General features: G+C 38.6%; 1 protein-coding gene across 4 annotated transcripts in view; it reads left to right on the top strand.

Annotated features, from left to right (window-relative positions):
- The window catches only part of MYOM1 (myomesin 1), a 120,532-nt gene that overhangs the window by 51,644 nt on the left and 45,034 nt on the right, over nucleotides 1–23,854 (top strand). For 3 of the 4 annotated variants that reach the window (XM_078391543.1, XM_072998822.2, XM_072998824.2), the window contains 13 exons: nucleotides 2,510–2,598; nucleotides 2,727–2,792; nucleotides 6,017–6,181; nucleotides 7,159–7,320; nucleotides 10,229–10,370; nucleotides 12,191–12,390; nucleotides 13,306–13,362; nucleotides 13,917–14,041; nucleotides 15,564–15,747; nucleotides 16,841–17,015; nucleotides 18,819–18,940; nucleotides 19,809–20,126; nucleotides 22,232–22,428. In XM_078391543.1, the coding sequence (XP_078247669.1) occupies nucleotides 2,510–2,598; nucleotides 2,727–2,792; nucleotides 6,017–6,181; nucleotides 7,159–7,320; nucleotides 10,229–10,370; nucleotides 12,191–12,390; nucleotides 13,306–13,362; nucleotides 13,917–14,041; nucleotides 15,564–15,747; nucleotides 16,841–17,015; nucleotides 18,819–18,940; nucleotides 19,809–20,126; nucleotides 22,232–22,428 (2,002 nt within the window). The remainder of the gene's footprint in view (nucleotides 1–2,509; nucleotides 2,599–2,726; nucleotides 2,793–6,016; nucleotides 6,182–7,158; nucleotides 7,321–10,228; nucleotides 10,371–12,190; nucleotides 12,391–13,305; nucleotides 13,363–13,916; nucleotides 14,042–15,563; nucleotides 15,748–16,840; nucleotides 17,016–18,818; nucleotides 18,941–19,808; nucleotides 20,127–22,231; nucleotides 22,429–23,854) is intronic. The other variant, XM_072998823.2, reaches the window with a different exon arrangement.

Consider the following 23,854-nt stretch of genomic DNA (forward strand, 5'->3'; position numbering starts at 1 on the left):
GAATCACTCAAGCTTGAGATAAAATAGATTGCACCAAAGATAAGAGCCTTTTAAATGCAACCTAGCTTGCTGCAAATTCCCCTATTTGGTCACAGCCTGAGAAAATGAAAGTAGTGAAGTTATGTTCTCCTGCAGTGCCTGGAAAATAAGCCAGTTCCATTCATACTGTGTTAAAACTCAGTCTGTGGCAGTTACCACCAAAGGAGCACTTTGGGCTGGTACTGTTCACCCCTACAGAAGGCTAGCATTATGCCTCTTGCTGTAACCCAACAGTGATTTGTAGCTACCATGATCCCATTGATAGTGCTGGCTGGAAATGATGGGAGTTGTAGTTACAAACACATTTGGAGAGCACATTTGGTTTACACCTTAAATCACTTCTTTACAAATTATCCGTTTTGCCAGTTTACTGTTTCTGTGTCTGACATACAAATGCTCTTTTTGTCTTTGTACTCAAATCGATTGCATTATATGTCAATGAAGCATTCATATAATGTAATCTAGAATAGATTCTGGACTCATAATTTTAAAAAGTCCCAGCTTGCCCAAGAAAATTCTATAGCATAGTTATTGGCAAGTCGATTATTAAACAAGCAGTTACAATGGTTTTTCTCATTGCCCTGTTTTCATGATTCATGTTCATCCTATTCTGAAAAGTACAATTTCCACACCAAGAAGAGCATAAATCTTTTGAGCTCTTAACAGACACTGGCGGGAAGACTGAAACAGGTCTTTCAGACCAGCACTGTCCTTCTGCCAGACAAGGGTTAATTAATATGCCTAGGATAACTCCAGTTCTTTTCTTGAAGCTTTAGGACTTCTTCTGATACATTTATTATCTCAATGAGGTTCTCCAGTCATGGACTTACATTGAATTTTTTTAATCCCTGCCACCTTTTTAACTATGACGATTCTGTGTTCCAGAAAAGTTACATGAAGAAATGTGTTTGCTGTGAGATTTCATTGTCCATGTATCTGTGATTTATAAAAAGGAATCCAAGTCACCAGTGTAGTATCATTTTTATTTGAGCATCTCTCCAAGCATTGGTTTGGATCTAAGGTACTATGAGCCATCTTCGTTCTTTATAGCAGGCCTTTCCTGCCTTATTTCCCTGTGCAGCCCCCCATATTCATACCCAACCATCACTGAATGTTGGGGATTCTTCCAGGATTCTGTGTCATTTATCATGCAGGCTGGGGAGACTGGAGATGGTTAACAGCTCTCTCCTCTAGAGTGCAAATGGTCATGCTTTCCACTCCAACATGGATGACCTGGCATCCAAGCTGTTGCTCTTTTTTCAATGGCCATACAGTGAGGAAAAAAATCTCTTGTCTGTTATTGGTTCATAAAAAGTCATTCCCTACACACCATCTCAAGTGAAATGTGAAACTGTCTGCTGCAGTGAATAATAGGCAATCATCTGTAATCGCTTACACAGTCTGACAAAACACTAACCAACTCCCAAAAAATGCTTCTGGGATTTAATCCCTATTGTTACGGGTTAAGGTGGGGGATTCTTGTATAAGACCTAAGACCCCATGAAAATATTTTTCATGATGCAATACATCATACTGCCTTTTTTATTCATTGACAAAATACTACCCTGCCCCATAAATATAACCAAATTATTCCATGAAGAAAAACAGGCCCACAAGAAACTACTTTAGTGGAGAAATTTGTTCCCAAGAGGAAGTATTAAGAACCTGAGGTAAGGCTAAAAATATTGAAAGACAAACCCTTTTAACAGCTGCTTTTCTCATTTCTCTTTCTGTCGAACCCTTCAATAACATTCCAGCACTTTCCCCTTTTACCCCCTTCCTAACAACTTCCTATTACTTTATCCTTACTACCCTCTTGCAGTTCTGAAAGATTTTGGCTGACATCTGGTGTCTACTAAATAAAGTTTGTCAATACTTTGGGTGTGCAAAAGTTGAATTCAGCAGAGCAAGTGGTGCTCTCATTTAGTGGCTTTGGGTAAGCAAAGATGGAATGTGAGGTGTTTGCATGTATCAGAGATATAAATGCTATTGAAATGTTGGTAGAAGAGAGGTGGGGAATGAAAATCTAGCATATCATACAAAAGTGGATAGCTTGTTTGCTGATGAGTGCTCATGAGTAAATAAGACAAGTCAGAAAAACACATGTAGCTTTAGTACAAATATTTCTATGCAGAATGTGCAACCAGACAGTTGCTGGACATAACTGAGGCAAATTCAAGGTTCTTGTTTTCCTTTGTCTAGACCACATCAGTTTTTAACATTTTTTGTAAGCCCGTTCATCCTTCTCACTCAGAATTACACCGTAAGTGATGAAGCTGTTGGTAGTCATGTTCTTTTATTCTAACATGTTTAATTCAGTTACCCGAGCAGTCCTACAGGATAGAGAACATACAGAGCAAAATTTTGCTTGGCAATGTTGGAGGAAGCTATTTATTCTAAACATGTGAATATAAAGTCATTACTCTTTGGGTGACCCTTAACATGATGCCTAATGTTGAATTCTTTTCAGATGTGATTTTGAAGACACTGCTCAGTATCGTGCTTCTGCTATGAATGTAAAAGGAGAGCTGTCAGCCTATGCTTCTTTGGTGGTGAAAAGTAAGTTTACCGCAAGGGCATTCTTTGGAATTCTTTCTTTTGTGTTTATATGAGATATATTGTCTAATCACATGCCACTTCCTGCCATTTGATGTCTACTTAGAATTCTCTTGCTTTTCTTCCATTAGGATATAAGAAAGGAGAGTTTGATGAGAGCTTTTTCCATGCAGGAACTGCCACGCTACCTTTGAGCTGTAAGTTGACAATTGGTTACGATATAATTAAATTAAATTGGTTATGATATAATTAAATGCGGACAGATCACCTGGGAAAGTAATTTTAGTAGCATCTGTTGATGAAAGTTCTCTTTATGGTTTTAAACAGCTTGAGAAAAACGTTATACCATGAGCAGAAGTAGTAAACTTTTGAAACTAGTAATTATGATGTAATGGTTAGAATCCAATATTTTTCAAGAATTTACTTTTGAAGATTTTATTTCAAAAGCTTCTTTCTTTCTTTCTTTCTTTCTTTCTTTCTTTCTTTCTTTCTTTCTTTCTTTCTTTCTTTCTTTCTTTCTTTCTTTCTTTCTTTCTTTCTTCTGTCTGTGTGTCTGTCTGTCTGTCTGTTTGTCTTTTTGTTAAAAGCTTCAGTTACGCAGTCAGCATAACTGAAGGTCTTATTCTGAGTACATTCAGCCCCTTCACAGATTTCTGCCTTGTGGCAAAGGGTAATTCAGAGAAGCTATGTGTTATGCCATGCAGGGACACCCAAGACAGATAGGCCATAGAGGAAAGTTCTAACTAAACACGATCCACCTGGAGCAGGAACTGGCAAGCCACTCCAGTATCTTTGCCAAGAAAACTCCATGGACAGAAACAAAAGGCTAAAAGATATGATGCTGGAAGATGAGCCCCTCAGGTTTCCAACATGCTACTGAGAGAGAGTGGAGGACAAATACAAGTAGCTCCAGAGCTAATGAAGTGGATGGGCCAAAGCCGAAAGGACGCTCAGCTGTGGACGTGCCTGGAAGTGAAAAGAAAGTCCGATGCTGGAAAGAAAACTACTGCGTAGGGACCTGGAATGTAAGATCTATGAACCTTGGTAAGATGTATGTGGTCAAACAGGAGATGGCAAGAATAAACATTGACATCCTGGGCGAATGGGTGGGAATGGGTGAATTCAACTCAGATGATTATCGTATTTACTATTGTGGGCCAGAATACCTAAGAAGAAATGGAGTAGCCCTCATAGTCAACAAAAGAGTGGGAAAAGCTGTAATGGGATATAATCTCAAAAATGATAGAATGATTTCAATATCAATCCAAGGCAGATCTTTCAACATCAGAGTAATCCAAATTTATGCACCAACCACCAATGCTGAAGAGGCTGAAATTGACCAATTCTATGAAGACTTATAACACTTTCCAGAACTGACACCAAAGAAAGATGTTCTTTTCATTCTAGGGGACTGGAATGCTAAAGTAGGGAGTCAAGTGATAAAAGGAACAACAGGTAATTTTGGCCTTGGAGTTCAAAATGAAGCAGGGCAAAGGCTAATAGAGTTTTGTCAAGAGAATAAGCTGGTCATCACAAACACTCTTTTCCAACAACACAAGAGACGACTCTATACATGGACATCACCAGATGGGAAACACCGAAATCAGATTGATTATATTCTCTGCAGCCAAAGATGGAGAAGCTCTATACAGTCAGCAAAAACAAGACCTGGAGCCAATTGTGGCTCTGATCAGCTTAAACTGAAGAACTGAAGAGAGTAGGAAAAACCACTGGGCTAGGCAGGTATAATCTAAATCTTATGAATACACAGTGGAAGTGAAGAACAGGTTAAGGAACTAGATTTGGTGGGCAGAGTGCCTGAGAACTATGGCTGGAGGCTCATAACATTGTACAGGAGGCAGCAACAAAAACCATCCCAAAGAAAAGGAAAGGCAAGAAAGCAAAGTGGCTGTCCAATGAGGCCTCACAAATAGCAGAGAAGAGAAGGGAAACAAAATACAAGGGAGATAGGGAAAGTTACAGAAAATTCTTCTAAAGAATAGCAAAGAGAAACAAGAGGGCCTTCTTAAATGAACAGTGCAAAGAAATAGAAGAAAATAATAGAAAGGGAAAAACCAGAGATCTGTTCAAGAAAATTGGAAATATTAAAGGAACATTTTGTGCAAAGGTGGACATGATAAAGGACAAAAATGGGAGGGACCTCACAGAAGCATTAGACATCAAGAAGAGGTGGCAAGAATACGCAGAGGAATTATACCAAAAAGATTTGGATGACCCGGACAACCCAGATAGTGTGGTTGCTGACCTTGAGCCAGACATCCTGGAGAGCGAAGTCAAGTGGGCCTTCGAAAGCACAGCTAACAAGAAGGCCAGTGGAAGTGATGGCATTCCAGTTGAATTATTTAAAATCTTAAAAGATGATGCTGTTAAAGTGCTACACTCAATATACCAGCAAGTTTGGAAAACAGCAGTGGCCAGAGGATTGGAAAAGATCAGTCTACATCCCAATCCCAAAGAAGGGTAGTGCCAAAGAATGCTCCAACTACCGTACAGTTGTACTCATTTCACATGCTAGCAAGGTTATGCTCAAAATCCTACATGGCAGGCTTCAGCAATATATGGACCAAGAACTCACAGAAGTACAAGCTGGACTTTGAAGGGTCAGAGGAATTAGAGACCAAATTGCTAACATGCGCTGGATTATGGAGAAAGCCAGAGAGTTCCAGAAAAACATCTACTTCTGCTTCATTGACTATGCAAAAGCATCTGACTCTGCAGACCACAGCACACTATGGCAAGTCCTTAAAGAAATGGGAGTGCCTGCATCTATACGTGGGACAGGAAGCAACAGTTAGAACTGGATATGGAATAACTGATTGGTTCAAAATTGGGAAAGGAGTATGACAAGGCTGTATATTGTCCCCCTGCTTATTTAACTTATATGCAGAATACATCATGCGAAAGGCTGGACTGTAGAAATCCCAAACCAGAATTAAGATTGCTGGAAGAAATATCAACAACCTTAAATGTACACATAGGCAGATATACCGTATGTCTGTGAGTATGTGTTTGGATACACGTGCCTGTGTATCTCTATGTTTTGGTGTGGTTTGTAGCCCTTAGAAATATGTAACTGACATTTTTCTTCAGAAAGGATTTTGACATTTAATGTGGAATGCTCTTGGAAGGGTTCAAAATTTTGTTCTTTGACTCCTTTTTATTGGTGCTCTTTAATTATGCCTTTAATCTGTTTTTATCCTAACTTAACTATTGTTATCCACTCTGCGTGCCATTGTTGATAACAATGCAGGATCTAGAATAATAAGTAATTGAATTTCACTGGTAGTTTGTTATAAAAATTGCTCTTTTGATAGATGGAAAACAATATTTTTTACGATCCTGGAATGATTCAGTTTTGAAGACAATAAAGGAAATAAGTTTATCTTTTTTTTCCTTACAGTTGGCATTACTCCACATGGCTATGCTTCCAGGTTTGAGATCCACTTTGTGGACACTTTTGAAGTTTCCTTTGGAAGAGAAGGTGAAACAATGAGTATCGGCTGTACAGTTATCATTCACCCTGACATTAAACGTTACCAGCCAGAAATTCAGTGGTACAGGAATGGTGAGCACATGTGGCAGAACCTGAACTAGTTCATTGTTTCACTTAGGCTGCATTTGTATTCTGTGACCTTTCTTTGTAGAAAACATCTATGAAAAATCCTAAGTGCAATAGAGCCTCACCGTGGGAAAAGCATTTTGTATCTCCCCTGCCAGGTATGAGTTGGAATGGCCCCTGAACCTCCTGCCCCTTTCTGTGCCCTGTTCCCCAAAGGCATGGTGACCCCCCGGCTGCACCTCCTGATCAGAACAGGGCTGCACAGCCCCAGTCCTGAAAGAGGCCAAGAGAGGTACTCAATGTTTTGGGGTGCCCCACAGGACCCCCATCAGGGGCTGGATGTTCCTCCCACAATCCTCCAGTGCACAGATATTAGCATACCTAATATGCGGGGAAGGCAGGGAAAGCAGGGAAATTCAAACTTTCAGTTAGTGACGAGGCTGCTTGTCTGCTTCCTTGCTAGTCCAAGCAGTTAGAGAGCTGGGAGAGAGACCTGGGACTGCCTGGTATTGTCATTTTAAAATGTAAAATGTACTTGAATTAAATTTATAGTACATAAACTAGAGTACACAAAGCTTTAAGTCTCTCCGTTTGTTAATGACAGTGGTAATGGTTCTTAATGCCACTGTTGACTGCTGTTCACTTTACATGGTTCAAATGTTATTCTGTTATAGTTTATTAAATATTTTATTACATACACTATTTGGTTCAGAATATATTTTCCCTGTTTTCCTCCTCTAAAAATTATGTGCGTCTTAAGGTCAGGTGCGTCTTATGGAGCAAAAAATACGATAATTATAAGTCGGTGAATCTGCATAAACTTTCATATGAATGCAATGGTAGTTTTGAATAAAACAGCATTCTTTACTTTTAAATGATATAGATGGTTATATTTTGGACAGTTTCTTCATTCAGAAGTAATTCAACTCTGGGCAATTTTGATTTCTTTAGATTCTGTTAAGTTGCATCTATTTCACTTGTAGGACTTTTGATTTCTCCATCCAAATGGGTCAAGATGCACTGGAGTGGAGAAAGAGCTACCCTAACACTGACACATGCTAACAAAGAAGATGAAGGCATTTACACCCTCCGTGTGGTGATGGGAGACTACTACGAGGAATACAGTGCTTATGTTTTTGTTCAAGGTAAGATTTGGTGGTAGGATTTGGTGGCGGCGGAATGGAACTTGGTTGTTTTTGAGACTTCTGGAGTTTTTCATACCAAAAAAGCTATATGTCTACTTAATGAGAAAGAAGACAGCATGAAGTCCAAACCCTGGTATTCAGTTTGTGGTTTAAGCACTGCAATCTTACACGTGTCTACGCAGTAGTAAACTCTACTGAATCCAGGTTAATGTATAGAGGATTGCAGTCTGATGAAATTTTTATAAATAGGAAGTATAACAAATATGTATTCCGTAAAGTAAGAGCTGCTCCTGCGTGATCTGGGTCCACAGAATGCTATCTAGATGTCTGAGTTTAAACCAGCATTGCATTCCCTGTGCACATTTTTCCACAGTAGTAGAAAAGAGAAAATTTAAAGTAGTTAGAAGAAATATCATTCCAAATAAGACAAATGGGGAAAGAAGTGTACAAAGAAGAAGGAATTATTGGCTGAAAACCCTTAGAGAGTGGCTGGTCTGCAACACAATATACTTTTTAAAAACTTTAGAGCATCTGCATCCAAAAACTAAACAGCTGTGATAAAGTCCAGCCTTCAGTGCAGCAGAAGAGAGAGAGATGAGGTTCTTATAGTGCTTGATTCCAAGGCTCTAAAAAATAGAAATGTTGACAATTGTCATAACAGGTAGTAGGCATCCAGTCTCGAGAGACTATGGTAATGTGCTTTGAATAGAAGTCTTGGAACAGCATCTAGTGTGGCTGAGAAGGCCAATTCGAGAGTGACAATCCATTCAACACTGAAGTTACGACATATTTGTCATAACAAATATTTACAATTCTAATAGTATGGTCCTGAAATTTGGGCTTCAGCTTGAGAAAATGGCTATGCGTTTACAAGGCTACAACACATGGGACAGGAATTTATCAGATCTAAAGCTACCCACAACAGTATCTCCATGCTGGAAAATGTTACAATTAGTGGAGAATGATAAAGCACTTGTCCACTTGTCTTGGCTGATTCTCGCTGCAAATATTTCCCCATCCCCACCTTAATGTTATGACCCAAACAGATGATTGAAGGTGGTGGCTTGTAACATGTAGTAACTACAAGCGGATCAAGTTTAGCAGAATTCATATGGAGTTATTTATTGTGGAGGGAAGTTACAAAATTTCTCTTCATTAAAAATTAAAATTGCAGCTGCAACTCTAGAGAATGTTTTAAATTAAAATTCAAAATATTAGTTGCAATTCAATAAACACCCTGAGACTTGCTTCTCAATAAACAAGCACAGGATTGTGCTACATGGATTAACCAATATTATTTGTTTCATTTTGTTTAGATTCATTTTTATCATTTTTGTAGAATGAATACAATTTCTCATGGAGAGAATATCCCTTCAACAAGAGCCTGGATGTCTCTTGAATAAGTGTTGGAGTGATCAGGTTTCACTCTGTACCAGTCTCAGCTGTGAAAGGCAGCTGAAGAGTGCAATGCCAGTCCTGGAGGCTGTTCACATTCCTGGCTCTCTGATTAAGGACAGAATGGCGCCAGTTTGCCTTGATCAGCAGAACCTAAGGAAATACAGATAACGGTCTTGTTGCAGAACGCAACCAGAATGTACATTGAAACATTCGTTCCCAGGGGCAGGTTATTTGTGACCATGCAAACGAAGGAGCAAGTGAATCAGCTAAAAATGTTTATGTTGGCAAGCTGCAACTAATTTTCTGAAAGGACTCTACTGGATCGTTAAAACATTTTCGTTTTGAAAAATAAAATGAAAACTAGGAAACTATCTTGAAGCAATGGTATAGTCTTGTAACAACCCTGAAAGTTAAATTAACATTGGGCACTGCTGAGTTTTTCTCTCAACTGAAGTTTAGTTGCATCACTTATTAACACATTTTCATACGAAGTAGAATAGGAAAAAATAACTGAAACGATAGAAGAAACATTATGGCACAAATCCTATTGTGTTTTTAACAAGCATAATGCAAACGGTATAACTTTCGGAGGCAAATAGCCTCAAGTTAAAAAAATCATCATAGACACTATCTGTTGTACACCAAGTCGTACAATTTGGTCCACAACAAATAACATCTACCTTGATTTCTTCACATGATGAAATTCACTCCCAAGGTATGTGGTTTGTGTTGCACTTGTGGATGTAACTGATTGGATTTTGGCCTGCATTTCTTGGGAAATGCCATGCACAGGGATTGATGAAATCTCTGTTTTATCTTCATAAGGTTCACCTCTTTTTCAGGCACCTGCTCATTCTGTTTCATTTCTTCATCAATGGTTTTTTTAATGTTTGCACTAAAAGGAGTAAACATCTGTGCACATTTTTAATATGGATGGAAACTATACATTTCCTGCAATATACAAATATTTGTGAAACCATTTTCCCTATTGTACATTATTTTTCTAAGTGTTTGCAATTTTCAAATGGAGAATTGTATTGCAAAATATAGAGAAGTTTATGAACTGAACAGTAATTTCATTCTGTTTCCATATTAAGATGCAACTTAGCTGAGTTTGTATTAAAATGAAAGCCAAACAAATTTTTCCCCAATTCCTAATTATACAGAATTATGAAATTCTCCCATTCCCCCATCTTCCATTTTACAATAAACCTTGTAAGGAGTCACGGAATTAAATGAAAAAGACAAATGTATGCTGCAAAACAAGGTTGATCCATGAGTGTTAATAAAATAAATAAGGTTGATGAGTTTTCCCTGTGATATATCTTATTTTTGGGTTTCTAGAATGTTAAGCAAGTTAATATTGACTATTAATAAATTTTTGGACAGCTAGAATCATAAAGATGAGGCCTCAGTTCTGTTGCCAGTAGAGATGTACTCTGGCCTTTAAACAGTATCTTTAAGTACATAGTTACTCAGCTTTCTAAAATGTGTATCTCTGTTTATACAGATGCTGATGCAGATATTCCAGGAGCACCTGGTTCTCCACTGGATGTGCGGTGTTTGGATGCTAACAAGGATTATGTCATTATTTCTTGGAAACAACCAGCTGTTGATGGGGGAAGTCCCATCTTGGGATACTTCATTGATAAGTCAGTATTTATGCCAGACTGAAATTACAGCTGTGCCAGTGTGACATCTTAATTTTGGAAAATATGAGTGTGTCTCTTTTATTAATGAATCCAAATTTGGTATTTTGTTAAATTCAATAGCAGGCAGAAGATCACAGACAGACAGACAGACAGACAGACAGACAGACAGACAGACAGACAGACAGACAGACAGACAGACAGACAGACAGACAGAACAACTAAACCCCTGAAATTTGCTACCTGGAGGCTGGTTCATAAGAGATGCACATGAAATTAAGGAATTTTGAGACCAAGAATTTGTTCAGAGTATCATAAGCTTTTTTCAGTTCAGCAGTGCAATTTTGGATTGGTGGGTGTCATGGTGTTCCTATTGCTAAACCACAAGCCATTCGGAGAAATCACACTTACCCAAAGAAGTCCAAATCTATTTTATGCCCTTCTAGAATGTGATATACTGCAGGTTGTGGATATTTGTTAATAAACAATGTCCAATAACTACTGTATATTTAACCACAACTCCTTTCAAATCTTTTCCTCCATGTGTTTACTCTTTGTATGACCATGGAATCAAATCAGTATGTCTGCCAAAATATTGCCTCAGCATATGCACTTGAATGTCTAGGACAGTGGTGTCCAACCTTGGCCCTCCAGATGTTCTTAGACTACAGCTCCCAGAAGCCTTCACCACAACCTCTGCTGGCCAGGATTTTGGGAGTTGAAGTCCAGGAACATCTGGAGGGCCAAGGTTGGACACCACTGGTCTAGGAAAAGGCCCATATAATGCCGAGCTATTTCCATAGTGGCTCCTTTTCAGGGTCAAACTTACGATAATGGCTGAAATCCACCAGTAAGTCACACCTAGAATAAGCCCATGAAGATATTCTAACTGCAACTTACTTTATCATAGCAAGTTGCTGTTTGAGTAGGCCCATTTGATTTAATGGAATTATGCTGAACAGCAGGATCTTGGCCATTCTGTGGGCACTGGATACCAAGAACCCCATGACTCTTGTTTATAAGATTCCAATATGTATGGAGAAGAGGGTGTAGTTGTTTAATAGCATGGCTTAACTCAAGTTAAGGTGTCTGGTCAAGAGGGAATGGAGGCTGAACATCTGCTTGTGATTCCTCCTTGCCCTGCTTTTTGCAATGTATTTGAGTAAGAACAATAGGAGAACCCTGATGAATCAGATCAGTCTAAGGCCTTGGTTACATGAGGAACTGTTCTCTAGTTATCCCCCAAGTTGTTTGTTGCTCTTTTTTTCTGGTCACATGACACACAGTCAATATTGAGACATTTTCCCAGCCCACGGTGTAACTGCGGAACATTTCCCCATCACCTGGAGGATTGTATTATTTTGTACCTTTGTTGCACGGGTTGCACTTATTGCACAACCTGCCCGGCTACTTTTCAGAATCGAAGCCGGGAAGGTGGCCGCCATTCCTGTGGTGCGTATATTAATTTTTTAAATTTGTAATGCCAGATACATCAATATGTTAGTAAATGTATGTCACCAGGGGGCCCTGCCGCCATTACATTATTGGTGAGTAATATTCTAGCTCAATTAGTTGACTAGGCTCTTTTAAAGATGTTTGCTTCCTTTTTATGAAAATACAGCAAGGCTACACCAAGCACTTACACAGAGTAATTAAGATCCTTATATAAGATCCTAATATATATATAATTAGCAAATATGAGATGTGGCAAAGAAGTACATTCAAGTTAAAATTACATGAGCAAATGGCTGGGGGAATATGAGAGATATTCATTATCAGTTCCCTCTGTCAGTTAAAAAAAAGTCTTGCTATGTCTTCTGCAGATGTGAAGTTGGCACTACCCGTTGGTCCCAGTGCAATGAGACTCCAGTGAAGTTTGCTCGCTTCCCCGTCACAGGATTAATAGAAGGGCGCTCCTATATATTCCGGGTCCGAGCTGTGAATCATGTTGGCATAAGCAATCCGTCTCGCATTTCAGAGCCTGTGGCAGCACTGGATCCTGCAGATAGGGCTAGACTTAAAAGTAAGAACCTTCCTAATACATCTCATTCAGAAGCTTGAAATTTTTAATTATGGGAAAGTGTGTGTCATGTCTAAGTGCATAACATTCCACTAGAGGGCGCGATAGTAAAAGAAACTCCCTCTTCAAAGTGAGATTTCTCAAGCAGACAATGCCTTCGTAATAAACATTTTTTTCTTTCCACCCACTGCTTCCATGTCACTATTTGAAATGCCCAGCAAAGGGATCAGAAGTGGAGCGTTCTCCATAAAGAAGCTCTAGCAAGTTATTTTAATGTAACAGAGAACACATTTTGAGTGGAAGCTGTGTGTAAAACCAAACAAAGAAACAAAAACAAACAACCCACTTAACTATAATGTTTTATTCAGCACCATTTGTGTTCATTTTCATTCTCTAAACACACAGCCAGGCAGTTATCTTGGCATTTTAGCTGCTGGTAATGTAGTTATCCTGAATAACTATTTCTTACCATTAATCTGAAATCTACTCAGATATTTTGGCATCAGCAGGATTGATATGGGACCTAAGTCTTCTCTTTTTGCTATCATATTTCAAGATTCTTTCACAGTATCAACAGTTGCAATCTACATATAGATTTGAGCCTCCTTTCTGCTCCTGTTGTTCGTGTCACATAAATCTAGTTTGTCATACTGTATAAGGGTTGAAAAAGTATGTAAGAAATCCTTGTAGTCCCAATTTAGGTGCTCTACATATGAACCACTTTCTTCTTCAGTCAGTGGAAGTGATAGTTTGCATGTCTATTATTTAGTAGCTTCAGGCTTTCCTTTTCAAAATGCTACTATCATAGCTAGAATTATTTGGCTCTGTTAAAGGGATGAATAAATAATTGTGTTGGCGAGTGACTATTCATTGCTATATATATATCAAAGCCTGACTCATCTCTGTTCTCTGTTCCAGGTCACCCTTCTGCCCCTTGGACTGGACAGATCATTGTCACTGAAGAAGAACCGACTGGTAAATTACAAGCTCTTCATGAAGGAACTCAGTTTACACTACTTTTTGATCCTGTTTTGGGGCAGATCTGCATTAGCTGATTTCTAACATTTTTATAATGGTGTCCTTCAAGAGTAGTTTTTGAGGTGCCAATCATTTCCCTGGTACTGAAACTAATTATGAATGTTGAACTTTCAACACTGAATACTGAGTTTAGTTATATTTGTCTCCACCTATGTGCAAGCACATATTGTACATACAGTATTGGAAATCCCCTGCCCCTTGTAGCTTCCATGCACCCCCAAAACCTGAGTGGTAGCAACAAGAGCTGCTGGGGGAATATTTTTCCATTGCACTAGCTATTGAGAAATGACATAGCATTAGTTTTGAGCCTCCTGAGTGGAAATACAGAAACCTGTATTATCAGCTTCCAACCTCAGCTTCCCGGATCTCACAGAGGCCATACATATAGATAGTTTTGCAGGCCCGTCTGCTCAAGCAGTGCTATAGCAGCTTTGCTTTAGTGCTGATAACTCTATAAAAGGCCTTGCTTACACTACTTTTATTTTATACAGAGGGAATTGTTCCTGGACCACCTTTAGACCTCCATGTTACAGAAGCCACAAAGAACTATATTGTACTTAGCTGGAAGCCTCCATACGAACGCGGTCATGAGGGGGTCATGTACTTTGTTGAAAAGGTAAAATTCCTTAAATTATTTCCTCATTCATTTCCCTTCCAGCCATGTTTTCTTCTCAGAATAAAAGTTTCACTCTGCTTTGCTTGGCTGCTGAACTACTTTTACTTGACAACAAGGTCAAAAACCCAGAGGTAGTGGTTACTGTAGATTGAAGGAAGTAGTGAATAGACAGGGATGAACTAAATACTCAACAAAGATCTCCAAAGAAGAAAAAGAAACCTAGCCCCACAGGATTTCTATTTATTTTCTCAAGACCTTTGTCATGAATTACTTTTCTTAATGCAAGACAGAAATAGATTGGTGAGATGAGACTGGAATTCGATAAAAATAAGAGCAATTCTCTGTGGCTTACATATGCTGATTAGTAACATCACTCATTTTTCCAAATGTTAAAATTGACTCCCTGAGATATAGTACACATTTCCTTAATGTACTGGACTGCAAGGCCTGTAAGTCAGAGAAATATTGCAAAAGAGGCCTTCCACTTTCTGGTCTGCCCACCATTCATCTTCACTTGCACACTGCACCTCCTTTCCCCCTCAGTGCCACCCATTCTGATCTTTAATCTTCTTACAAAAGGTGTCTCTACCTAATGTGTCTCTACTCGCAGCCTCCTCCATTTTCCCTAGCTTTATTCTGCAGGGACCTCAGTCCACGAGGAACTGATTTTCAGTGGGTGGGATGCAGGGAGTTGTCTTGTAGGGTGAAGTTCCTAGACAACAAGTTTCTTTCTCTCTGCAGGTTTCGTAGGACCCAGCACAATACCTTAAGTAACTTTTTTCAGAGCTTGCATAAATTGCTTATTGTGTTTCTTCTCCTATAAGCCTGTGCTGACTAGGGGATTCTTTAAGTTATACTATTGATTATTTAATTAATTGATTTGGATTCCAGCATTGAGCAGGGGGTGGGACTTAAGGGCCTTATAGGCCACTTCCAACTCAATGATTCTATGATTTTATGATTTAAAAGTAACATTTTTACAATTATAAAAGAACTGTGAAGAGAAATTGAATAATGTCTTTTCATCCATTGTTTATTGTATTACTGACCTCGTTATACTTTTTATTTTATTAGGTGTTACATCCTCCCCCCACTCCTGCTATGTTTGCTTATGTTCTCTTAGTAATGGCATCATGTTCCTCCAGAATTCATTTGTGGAATGAGTAGCTGAAAGTTCTACTATATAGAATGAATGAGTTGTTTTTCTGATACTTTCTCCCTTCCCTGTAAATTTATTTTTCCTCCAGTTGCAAGAGACCACAAAAAGCAAGGCAATCTCTGGTGACCAACAATAGTGCAATGACATCACACACTTCCAGCTATAAGTGATCAAAATAAGCTTTTTTCTTATCTTAAGAAATTGTTCTTGTTTAGATGCCCTTTAAGCCTTTCTCCACAAAATGAGTTGGACAGCCATGAGGAATTGTGATAGGATGAATATCTCCTTCTTTCTTGCTGGACAGCTATAAGGTATCTTATCCTGAGAGATTTATCTTGCCCAGTTCTGAAACTTTGGTTGCAGTGTGTTGCAGGAACTGAAAATTGGCAAAGAGTGAATACAGAGATCCCGGTAAAGTCCCCTCGCTTTGCACTTTTTGACTTGGCTGAAGGGAAATCCTACCAGTTCCGGGTCCGCTGTTGTAATTCAGCTGGGATTGGTGAGCCCTCAGAAGCCACGGAAGCCACGGTAGTTGGTGACAAACTTGGTAAGTGTACTGTCAGGGATACAGCATATCAGCAAAGGATGCCATTGAAGTTTACTGTGAACTTGTTTTTCTTTTCTTTTCTTGAATAAGAATGTATTAGCCTTTATATTTATGTTCCCTTCATTTTACCTTAAATGATATTTGTAAAATAAGCAACATATTTCTAAGAGAAAATTGCAATGCATAAATCTCTCCAGGTTAGAAAATAGCAACTGCTTTGCTGTAGGTACTCCGAAAGTTTTTTTAAGAGCCAATTAAAGACTTGTCTCTTTAGGGAGGCCTTCCCTCCTGTCAATACTTGACTTTTATTTCTTACTTAGTCTTTTGTTTATATTTTCCTGTCTTGATTAATACTTTATTGTTGATTTAATTGTTGTTTTAACTGTTTTATGAATAATTTTATTATAAGCCACCCTGAGTAGACATTGTCTAGAAGGGTGGGATAGATAGATAGATAGATAGATAGATAGATAGATAGATAGATAGATAGATAGATAGATAGATAGATAGATAGATAGATAGATAGATAGATAGATAGATAGATAGATAGATAGATAGATAGATAGATAGATAGATAGATAGATAGATAGATAGATAAAGCAAGCAAGCAAGCAAGCAAGCAAGCAAGCAAGCAAGCAAGCAAGCAAGCAAGCAAGCAAGCAAGCAAGCAAGGAAGCAAGCCAGCCAGCCAGCAAGCAAGAAAGCAAGAAAGCAAGAAAGCAAGAAAGCAAGAAAGCAAGAAAGCAAGAAAGCAAGCAAGAAAGCAAGGATCCAACAGGCTGATTCTTCTGATGGAACAGCTTCTCTTAATGGGAAAATGAGGGGTGATTTCTCCACATACAAACCCAAACCGCTCTCCCTATGTGCCCTGAAAACCTGTACTGAGATCTGAAAAACTTTATTTTAATGTCAGTAGTAGTGGGCATTCATTTTATTTTGATTAATTATTACTAGAGAACTCTTTGTAGCCCAGAGGCTAAGAAACTATAAACACACAGCCTTTCCCTCTTGTGTGCCTTTTAAAAAAAATCAAGTGGTCAACAGAGTAAATAAATGAAATGACTGAATTTTGTTATGATTCTTTTGTCTCTAGATATTCCTAGTGCTCCAAGCAATGTTATACCCACTAGAAATACAAACACCTCTGTAACTGTCACTTGGACAGAATCCAAAGATGTGAAGGAGTTGGTTGGGTACTACATAGAAGCAAGCAAAGTTGGATCAGGTCACTGGGAACCATGCAACAATAATCCAGTAAAAGGCACAAGGTAGGAATCTGGTGATTTGATGGCTATCTTGCAATTTGTTATGTCTTGGAAGATAGCTTGATAGAGTTATTGCTTTGATATCATGATGTTAAAGATATTCAAGGGAATAGCTTTTCTTAACATCAGACTGATGGTCGCTGAATAAAAGTGTAATAATGGCAATAACAATATGCTTGCAGGTAGCATCCCCTTACTGCATGCTAAATGTGCTTGCAGGTAGCATCCTCTTACTGCATGCTAAATGTGCTTGCAGGTAGCATCCTCTTACTGCATGCTAAATGTGCTTGCAGGTAGCATCCTCTTACTGCATGCTAAAAACAGATGTCATGATGTCTTCTCGAAAGTAATATGTGTTTTTTAAAGAGCGATACATGCCATACCAAAAAGGAGTCTCCATTTGGGCAATGGCAAAATACTCTGCAAAGTGTGTTCGAAAAGCGAAAGATAATCTGTTTTAATGGCATATTTTTTAGGAAAAAAACAAGCTCTCATGACGATAATAGCAATGATAACAGAGTTATCCCAACTCTCAAGAGCCAACAAGATGTGTGGCACTAATAAACATAACACAAATACATATTTTATTTTTAATACTGTAATCCAGCAGGTTGCAGCACAGAATTGCCCTAAGGTTCCTGAGAAATAGCTGGCTGGATAGCTTAGTGAGTTGAAGTACCTGGCTGCGGTACTGATCAGGAACTGAGTTCCTCACTGTGCCTTCTGGGAGGGGAACCAGCTTGTTAGCCTTGGGCAAGCTGCGCATGGCACATAATGGCTGGAATCCTGTGGCTTACCATAGTAAGTCACACTACAGTAGGATCTCTGAAGCAATGGAGATTTAGTAAGTCAACTCCTCCATACTTTCCATGGATTCAAATGGGCCTATTCTACGTGCAATTTACTTTAGCATATTAAGTTGCAACCAGAGTATGTTCATTTGACTCAATGGAACGTATGGATGAATTGACTCACTAAAAATATACACTGCTTTAATGGGCTTTTTCTAGTGTAACTGCTATGCTAAGCAACAAGATCTCAACCAGTTGTTATTAATTCCATGTGATGGTTGCCTTCTCTGTTGTGTCAGAACGGTGCTTCATATCTTCTGTGGAAATGCCAGGATATAATGTTCTCCTTCTTTGCTAGCATAATACGGCCTGCTATGTGAGTGATTGCTTCTTTTGAAAGAGCTAGCTATTTTAGTAGATGATAGCGTTTGAGGAACTGTGACTCTGTTCAGATATACAAACTCCCACATACTCCTCTGTGGGAGGGAGGTGAACTGGGACATACCCATCATCTCCTTCACTTACTGGTGCTGGGCAGTCAGAATTCTAAATTCTGCATGGAAATTATATGCAGACAGGAGGCTTTCTGCTGAAAACGTTCAGCCCTAAATGCATGGAGGGTGGCAGGATGAGTCACTATAAAAGGCAAAACTCAATGAGTTTGTCCTACCTTCCCCCTCATTCAGTGCAGAACATGTGAGGTGAGGCACCTGGGCAAGACAATCCCAAAGAATTCTGGGATTGTTCCTTAGAATTTTACTACCACAGAACTGCCCTCTTAGTTGCACTTCACAGTCTTTATCCATTGGTTGAAGTTCCAATACAGGTTATCACAGATGTTTTCAAGATAAGGCAGAGCTTTGAAAAGTCACTTTTTTTGGACTATGATCTGTGGCATGCTGGGTGGAAGCTTCTAGGACCTCTAGTCCAGAACTGTAACTTTTTTGGGCTCTGGATAGGGTTTAGAAAATCTGAAACATAATTCAATTGTGGTTTCTTCCCTGTTTTCTTGAAGATTCATTTGTCATGGACTGTCGACAGGGGATCATTACATTTTCCGTGTCAGAGCTGTTAATGCTGCTGGTCTGAGTGGGTACTCACAGGAATCAGAAGCAATTGAAGTCAAGGCAGCCATTGGTGAGTGACCTCCTGTTTCTATAGTAGAAGTGGAAACCAATGTACTTATTCTTGACTCTAGGGATGTAAGAAATGATTATTTTATTGACAGTATTCTTTGCATATATTGGCCATCCATTAGTAATATTTGATACTTCATTTTCATCATTTCACAGCCATCTAGTCACAAAACACTTACAGAATTCTCATCACCATGCCAGCTTTCCTTGGGTCTGCTCCCTGTAAACCTGTGTAGAAAATACACTCACCTCACCTCACTACATCAAATGACCTGGGAGACTGATTCCATAACGTGGTATCCCTTTCACCTCTAACATTCGCTAGCTTGCAAAAATAAGCCCGCTAACTGAAATGTCTAACTGGCTTCATTCCTTGACTCTGCTAATACAGTTATTCTGATCACATTCATGCTCTGCAGTCTTTTTTAAAATTGCATTCTGTCAGTAAGAAATTTGGCATGACCAGCAAGTGCATGGATAACCTTAAACCAAAGCCGTTTCTAACTTCCCAAAAGCAACTCGATAGCATGTATTTCTGCAGTTAATGATTTTACAGACTGAGCATTCATCCACAGGATCTAACGTTATGTTAACATAGTGCTGTCTTTCAAGATACTGTAATGGAAACGTTTAATGTCCTATAAATTAATTGCATGCAAATAGGGACTGCTGAGATGTATGATATACTGAATACGGACAAACATTTGACGTAGATCCAGTCATGCTGCATTATTGACTGTAAGTGTAACATCTGAATGTCCTGTCTCTGTCCAGCTATGTGTCCATTTCTTCATTCATCTGAATAATGGAGAATTAGGAATGAATCAATTCTAATTTCAAATGTCTTTGTTATTTTCTGGCAACTATAGGGGGAGGATTGCTTCATGGTGTATGTCCTGGACTAAGTGGTAAAGCTGATGGACTAACAGACCACACTGCCGACTGGGAAGGCATGCATGAGTCCTCCCAGCCTATTTTTGACACAGATGCTTTGTTAAAACGCAGTGCTAAATCTAACAGACAAACAGTGCCCAATAGATCTGGTAAGCAGAGGAGTCCAACAGACAAAAAAGTGAGTGAAGCAATTCCTACTCCTTCATCACAAAAAGCAACTACCAAGCAGGCAAGTAAGTCTCATCCTCGGGATCACTCAGCACTGGAGAGGATGAAAGAGGAAAATGATATAGGTGAGCTCTGGTCATATGCCATGATTGCACCATATTAGTGCCTTCATTTCAGACAGATGTCATCTTGATCATCAAGCTGCAAATCGACATCCCTGCCAATGCTACATTTGTCATCCTCGCCATCTAATAAAAGCTAAGCTTTTCATGAAAAGTGATATACACATTTCTGTATAGGCATCTATGTTGCATCTAACAACACGCTTGCATGTTGCCTTTGTTCGCCATTTGGACTAGATTAGTATTGTTTAGGCTTAATATTGTTCTTATTAATATATGGCATCTAAGTCCATCTGGTAACATTTATTGATTCAGGGCCCCCTTTCTCTTCTCTTCTCCTCTCCTCTCTTCTTTTCTCTTCTCCGCTTCTTTATTATGACACACTATTTTCTGGTCTGTATGTTAAATGTTTAACATGGAAGGCAAGACCAATTTGAGTACTAAATCATTTTGTATACTATAAGCAGACTGCTACTTTGTAATAGAAAAAGGTTTTAGCTGAGGATGTGGCCTATTTTAAATCAATCTGTCATCCACTTTGGGAGCTTATTCAGCTGAAGTTATATATTTTAAATTAATACAAGAAAAACCATATGGTCCCAAGACATGGATATACCAGGAAACTCTGGGAAATGGTCAACATGGCTTAACATGAAGAACAGCACACTGGAGCATGGTGCCAAATCATTCCTTTCTAAAGCAAGGGCAGCTAAACACATCTCTGGATGATTTTCCCTTCTGTAATTTATTTCTCTTTTACCTAACAAGGGAAATAATTCAGTATTTACCATTGTTGTATTTCTCTAGTTCCATTCAATGGCTTGTTTTTGTCTAGGGAAATCTATTGCTAAATGGTATTAATCATATTTATATGTATTATGCCCTGATTTATAATTGATTCATTGAGAAACATTTTGCATCTTAGCCCTTCAGACTGTATTGCCCAAGATAAAGTTATATATGTACGCACAACATGCATGTATAATATTATCTTGGGCAATATGTCCTGCATACATATAGTATGGTAGGGTACTTACCTACATACACACGCACACGCACGGATGCACACACCCCAGATGCTTTATAAATCCATCATAAAAGCAAAGTAAGCACCCTCTCTTAAAAGCACTTAGGGAGTCAACTGAAATGGACCTTATTATAAATGATTCTTTATTTCATGGAGTCTGCAGAAAGATGTAGGATCTGTGCCTGAGCACAGTGTGATTCACATAGATGTAAGGAATCTTCTGAACAATCCTTCCTTGATCTAGGCTGGTTCTTATCTGTGTTTCATTAATGGAACTTTAAATAGATCTTTGGGAGAGACATGAGGCTGATTATAAAGAAAGTTCTGGATTTTTAAGTTCCTTTTTTATGTAGGGTAAGATGTACAGTACTTCTGCAAGAGCATTCAGCAGCTGAAAACATAATTCTAACTAAACTATATTCAAGAGGTGGCTGTGGTTCATACTGAGCTGTGGCTTATAAGCTGTGGATCAGGATAGCACTGCACTATAGAAATAAAAAATTATATCTGCATGCTGTTGCTGGACAAAGATTTATTCTCTTTTTCCACATACTTCTCCCTACATTTTCAATCACCATCCAGCTGGACTGCTGTGACTTATAGTATGCATATATACTTACTTTAAGGTAGGTGTACCCAAATAGGTAATTAAAGCATCCAAGTATGACTACATTATCAAACATGAGGAGTGGAAGAAAAAGCAGGGAAATTGGAAACAATTTGATGAAATAAATTATTTTGATTAATCAAAACAAAAGATTGAAGATTGGCATCTGAGGTTAATGTTTTCTGTAATTCTACAATGGTTTTCATTGCACATTTTACTCATTTAGAATGAAAGATTTATTGTTTTAAAGAGTTGTAGTCATAAGACTCTTTCACACTATAACACATTATTTTCTAAAGAAGTTCTATTATCTAACAGAGATGTTAGGCAATTCTACATTTTAAAAATCCAATATATATATATATTTAATCAAAGGGGGGCAGAATTCCAGGATGTATCTGAATAAACCTAAGGAAATGTTTGATTGAGTAATTGAAACTTTCTGTCTTAATATATATTTTTGCTTTGAAACAGCTGTTCCATCGCCACCATATGACATCACAGTGCTCGAAAGTGTTCGTGATTCAATGGTTCTTGGTTGGAAACAGCCCAAAACTATCGGTGGAGCTGAAATAACTGGCTATTATGTAAATTACCGGGAAGTGATTGGTGAACAACCTGGAGAGTGGAAAGAAGCTAACATTAAAGCTGTTAGTGAGCGGGCATACAGGGTGAGAAAATAATCTAATGTTGAAAGACAACATTGGATTATCCCCTATTTACAGCCTATCTCGCCTTAGTTTTGTAGGCTTCCAGGAGTTGTAGGCGCAATGAATAGCACTGACTGTTCAAGAAACTGGCTTATTTTAGAAATCAAGCTTGTGAGCTGACTTTTTGAGTGCATGAAGCATATCTTGATTGTACACAATCTGCCGTTTGCCTTTCTCTTATGTTTTCCTGTCTGTACTTATCCTGTCAATTAGATTAGAATTTCTTACATTTCAGTTTGCAGACCACTGGTAGTCTGCAAGCTTCCTTCAGGAAGTCTATGGAAAGTTCATTGAACGGCTGAAGGAACCTGTACTTGTCTTTGTATCTAATACTAATCTATTGGTCTCTAATGCTTTTTTCACTAGGAGTGAAGTACAGTCAGAAACATGAATTTATTTCTTTTTAGGGCAGAGAGCAAGAATGTTTTGAGCAAAACTAAAGTAGGGAATGAGAGCCAGTATGGTAGAATGGACAGAGTTTCAGAAGACTTAGGTTCATCCACGGAAACCACTTGCATGGAATGATAATACCAAACTACTCCTTGAACATGTCACATACCATGAAAAGCCTTTTAGAATTGCTATATGTTGCAAGTTATTTGACTATGCATGACAACAACACAAATTACTGAATAGAGTAACATGGCACAGAACAGGGTTTGAGGTTTTCAAAACATGACATTTTTTTCAGTCTACTGATTTTGTGAAAATTTAAGAGTTATCAGAAGCCTGGTCTGGTGCCCATGGTTTTACAGTATGGAGTTGATTTTGACCATGATGTCTGAACAGAAAGGAAAATGTATTTTAAGTGTATTTTTATGTGTCTTTTCACTCAGCCATCATTTGGAATGTTATGCATTCCTTGTATGTGCTCACTTGGAATATTTTTCTGTTGGTTAGGAGGTTGGAGTTTTAGTTTAACTGTGATGTTGTAAGCCACTTTTAGTAGTGCTTGCTTACACTAAGTCAGCTGTATGTAAGTTCACGAAATGAATGTTCAAATTTAAAGTAGAAGCAGCGCCACCACTTTTTGACAAATCTCAAAATCTGAATCAAATCAGCCTGATTCAGAGTCCTTTGTCTTGGTGGAGACAGAAAAAATAAGTGAATTTATAAATTGATATGTGTCTAGGCTCTCATCAATACTAAAATGTTATAATTCTGGTTTTTGAATGCAGTTTAGTGGGAGGTTTACAAATCAAACCTGATTTGGGGCACACATAGAATGGAAAGGGGTAGAAATTTGTTGTTGTTTAGTCATTAAGTCGTGTCCGACTCTCCGTGATCCCATAGACCAAAGCATGCCAGGCCCTCCTGTCTTCCACTGCCTGCCGGAGTTTGGTCAAATTCATGTTGGTGGCTTCGATGACACTGTCCAACCATCTTG

Source organism: Pogona vitticeps, chromosome 4 (assembly GCF_051106095.1).
Source record: "Pogona vitticeps strain Pit_001003342236 chromosome 4, PviZW2.1, whole genome shotgun sequence".
In the NCBI taxonomy this organism is placed as follows: Eukaryota; Metazoa; Chordata; class Lepidosauria; order Squamata; family Agamidae; genus Pogona; species Pogona vitticeps.